The 4,963-nt window shown below is 35.0% G+C and overlaps 1 protein-coding gene across 1 annotated transcript; it reads left to right on the forward strand.

Moving 5' to 3' along the window:
• The first annotated feature begins 2,031 nt into the window (after window positions 1-2,031).
• LOC106472661 (CCAAT/enhancer-binding protein-like) lies at window positions 2,032-3,813 on the forward strand. The gene has a single exon (XM_013933316.2). It carries the CDS (start codon window positions 2,250-2,252, stop codon window positions 3,222-3,224), a length of 975 nt encoding a protein of 324 aa, XP_013788770.1. The 5' UTR covers window positions 2,032-2,249; the 3' UTR covers window positions 3,225-3,813.
• The last annotated feature ends 1,150 nt before the right edge of the window (window positions 3,814-4,963 follow it).

Consider the following 4,963-nt stretch of genomic DNA (forward strand, 5'->3'; position numbering starts at 1 on the left):
AAACACAATCTTTCGATAAACATTGACCATCACAAGGTAGATTAATCATGCTATGAAAACATGAAGCTGAGCCTATTTGTCTGTACATTTATGTATTCTACCCCACTAATATTTCCAACTAAAATGAACCTTATCCACGATTGAGAAAAAGTAATTTTTGAAAGAATAATTTCCACCGTGAGAAATTACTGACATAAATATTCACAGTCTGGGACAAGAAGTGAAAAAAAGATACAGAAAGAAATGTTAAACAAAAACACTTGTATAAACAAAGAATGGCTTTATGTAAAATATTGGTGGTAAATTAATTATTTCTGCTTCTCAATGACAAAAATATTCATAAAAAAAAGGTTTATTGAATCTATACGTACTAACAGCGTGTCACCATGACAACAGTAGTATAATCGGTGGCACCTTGTTTATTCCAGTTTTTAGCAGCAAGCGTAAAAGCACGCTCCCAGTGGAAAGTTACATAGCCAATGCGCAAGCGCCACGTAGTGGTACATTTCCAAACCACTGTCAAGGCGTGTGCCGTGTCTAAGCACGTGTAATGTCACCTGTTGGTACCGGTTGTAGCTTCTCCGATGTCAATATCGCTTTAAACTTTACAACGTTCTTCTATTAAATGCGGCATAATAGATATTCTAAAATAAAGAAAATGGGTAAGGTAAAGAACTACATTAAAAATCTTTCAAATTTGAACATAATAAAAAAATCTTGGTTATCTACAACAAATATTATCAACAATTTCTTGCTGACAAACCCAGACCGTCCGTTGTACAGCTTTATGTTTGAACAAACAAACTGTGATAATATTATTAAGTGAAATTAATGCCAGCTAATGTAAGAATTTGATTTAACGAGTCTCTTGTCTTAGATATGAAATACTTATGAAAAAATTTACAAAAGATGTCTTTTAATGAAGTAATATAAAATATTATTTTATGAACAGTACTTTCATAAATACTAAAATAATTTTTTTATCAATCTCATATATTCCGTCCATGTTATCAATAGTCGCACTTATACTTTTGCAAATAGATTGTTTGTAGTTAAGCGCAAAGCTACACAATGGGCTATCTGTGCTCTGCCCACCACGGGTGTCGAAACCCGGTTTCTAGCGTTGTAACTTCGCAGACATGCCGCTGTGCCACTGGGGGGCCTTTTGCAAATTACATAAACAATTTTTAAATTTATTAAAACTGGCTACGAGTTTTGAGGACTAGCAAGCGTGATACAATACACACAAGTTTGTCTAAATCAAATTATAGTTAACTTTTTTTCAGCAACATTACAAAAAATTCAATATCTTTAAAAGTAAATTACGATTATGCCCCATTTTAGAAAAATCAAAATACACAAGACAATATACTCAGATTTCCTTAATTATGAAAACCGCTTTGACTTTATCATTTAAAAAGGTACGCTTAGTTTCATTCGTCAAACGTAGAAACTATTTTACTTTCGCACACTCTCTCCGCGCAGGAAAGCTTGCAAAGTAAAATTAATAATTGTATATAAATATAGTGTGAATTTTGTATCAGTAATCCTAATAAAGACTTTTTCAGTTGCTTTACCATCTAAAGATACAAGGCTTAGTTAAAACCATTCAGCCTGGCACGTACAGTCCTAACCAGTTTGTACCGCTCAAACCCATAATCACCTTTCATGCACGCTGTACTTTGCGCTACCGTGACGCAGCAAAATCGTTTCTTGTGACGTTCGAAGAGGCAAGTTCATATTGTCCAATCAGAAGCTAGAAACATTACGTTAGTAGTGTATGAATAGATTAATACTTTTGCATCAAACAAATTAATCCCTCAGTAAATCTGGTTTCATTTTGTTATTACACAGTTATTAGGATATAATAAAACATTTAAATTCTTGGACAACTTTTTAATTTCTGGTAAAAGTATAAATTGTGTGAAAATGAACTTTTTGAAAGTAGTCATTTTGTGTCACGTGCTGTTCCGCGGACGAACATTGTATGTTAAAAGTTGATATATAGCTTATACTTACTACGCAGTAATCAGAACGTTACTGACTATTTACGCGCAAGTGGAGTGTTGCGAAGTGAGAAAGAATTAAACGATTTTTACACTGTTTCATCTTATTGTGCAATCATTTTACTGTTAAGTAAATCACCCAGGGCAACTAGCCCTTGCATCAAGACGGCTTCATACCAGGCACATGTCGGTGTGGACTGCTTACCCAGTAATCTTTCACCATGTTTGATTGCTTCTCCAGGCATGGAATCACCGTACATGTATGACGGTTCGCTTCACGAACTTGAAGACGTTAAGCCTAACGTGAGTGTTGGTAGTTCGGTGTTACCTGTCAACATTGACTGTTCGCAACCAGAGCTTGCAGAACTGAATTCCCCAGAGTTTTCATTTGACCTGCAAAATTTTATTAACTCTAATATTTCTCATAGTAATTCTCTGAACGACACTTTTTCTGACATTTTTAACGGTGGAAAGCCAACTGGTACCGCGACAGAGAACGCCATAGAACTGCTGGCCACCGAGACTTGGGGCAAACAGGCTCAGTCTGCCGCCGTTTCTATCCCTGGGATGCCTCAACAGGTTGCTCTTCGGACTGAACGTTACGGAGCGACTAATCCTGGCATAAACATTAAACAAGAACCTATCGATTTTAATAACTTTGACCATTTTCTTGATTTGGGACTTCTGGGTGACTTCTCTAGTGCAAAAGACAGACAGCAGCGTTCAGCGGCTAACAGTACCGCGGCTACTTGCGAATCTTCCCCTCTACCAAGGACCGTGACGACCACCTCATCGCTGCTGGACAGCTTCGGTGAAGCCGACCTTGGGCAGGACTTGACCGAAGGAATGCAGAATAGCTTAGACAGTTGTTCTAGTAATAGTAGTAGTTACCGAACACCAACCCACGGGAAGAACAAAGGTAAAAAAGCTGTGGATAAGAGCAGTGACGAATATCGACGTCGACGGGAACGCAACAATATCGCAGTAAGGAAGTCTCGTGAGAAGGCCAAGCAACGTAGCCGCGACACTGAACGAAGAGTTTCCGAGCTCAGCCGTGAAAACGAGTCTCTGCGTAGTCGGGTAGAGTTGTTGACCAAAGAACTGAATGTGTTACGGTCATTGCTCACTAATGTTGGAGTCCCACAAGAAAACGTGGACTCGGAAATTGCTAAGATTGTCCAGATCGACCGTTTTCAAAGCCGCATGCAAAACCTCTAGGCCTGAACTTACTAAGCCTACTAAGAGCGTATGTTTCAGTGGACCAGTGTTTCACTATTTAGACTGTTGCTTTGAGTTTGACGTAACGAACTACACTGTCATTTGTGTTCCCACAAATAATTTTATATGGAAATTTGTTGCTCCATTAATAATCGTAATTGCTTGTGTTATAATTATAGCTTTTTATATTGTAAAAGTTAAGGTTATTAGGTATTTGTTCTTTTTTAAAACGGATGTCCGGATAGGTGTTATGTATAATCATGAATTCTAAAAATTGTTGTACTGAAAGATTATATTAAATATTCATGATAACCTATAAGTTGATTTTATAATCTGTTGGATTTGTGGTTGATGGGCTTTGACTTGTTATTAATGTTGAACAAAGATTAGACTAGTCTATGTACAGTTGATAAATAAGACTTTGTATTTAAACTCGCACAACTATGTAACAAGCAACTGTAAATATTATTGGACTGTTTGCTAAACATGTACATATAAAATTCTTGTTTGTAGAATGATTGTAGATACGGAACGTTTACACAAACGAATGTAATATTGTGGTGTAAATAAAGTTTTTTTTATGTATGGATATTTGCCTCAAAGTTTGATTCCAAACTTACCATATATTTACAGATTTTAATAGTTATACGAATTGAATATTTCGTTCATGTAATAGTTTCGTGTCTATAATCTTTCGAGTTAAACGAAAACATTAAAAATACCTTTATATGATTGGCTGGATAATTTCGTGAAGATTTAATTTTGAACCTACTAATAATTTTAGTATTTATAATTTAGTGCGTTTAATTATTCACAATAAACAAAAATTAGTGTTTATAATTGGTAGAATTTCTGCAAAAGCTCTTGTTAAGCACAACTGGAGAAGTTTTTAAGACTCTTTTCACACTGACATCAAACCTCTGAATAGTGAGAGTTGTGTGTGGTTTTTATAACCAAGGCAGTACACTATTGTATACCTTTTTTTTAATTATGACGAGGCTGACATTTTATAATTATATGAGCATGTACACATAGCAGAATTATAATAAAATGACATGGTTGTGATTTCAAATGCATTAAAAGACATCTAAGATTAGTGTAAAAAGGCTTCTTTCAAGAAATAAAAAAAAAAAGTGGATAAAGATTGTATGGAAACAGAATTATAACAATTGTATGCAGGAAACTGCCGAAACATTGGATACCAACAAGCTTAATGTTTATGATAAAAAATCACATACTTTTTCATTTGTCTATCTCGCTTTTTCGAATCGAAGATGCGTAGAAATATCATTTTAGAGCTCTTTAATTTCCCACAAATTCAGTGCTGGAACTCGTCAGCTATATTGGACGATGACTAAGAACAACATAAAGACAAGCATTTATAGTTTACCGTGATTTTCATCACAAACATTAGGCCTCAGTTGTTGAACGAAAAGTAAAATATTTAAGAATCTCTTTTTTTTGTTCTGTCGTGTTGGATATTAATATGCAAATACAAACTTTAACAAAAGATAAAGTATTCCGAGAAAAAAAATAGGTTGAAGACCCCTTAAGTTATAGCATTTCTCATAGCTTTATTGTCCTACAGTTTAATTATCATATCAAAAACAAAGATGACAAAACCCTCCTTTCTGCATTGTTTAGGTAAAACATATTCACGTTAGTTAAAAATTGGATAAAGAAGAGTCTAAATCCAAGTTCCGATAGAGCAGGCTACATATTTGGAGCGAAATTAAAAA

The sequence above is a fragment of the Limulus polyphemus genome, unplaced genomic scaffold (assembly GCF_000517525.1).
Source record: "Limulus polyphemus unplaced genomic scaffold, Limulus_polyphemus-2.1.2 Scaffold5501, whole genome shotgun sequence".
NCBI classification, from domain to species: Eukaryota; Metazoa; Arthropoda; class Merostomata; order Xiphosura; family Limulidae; genus Limulus; species Limulus polyphemus.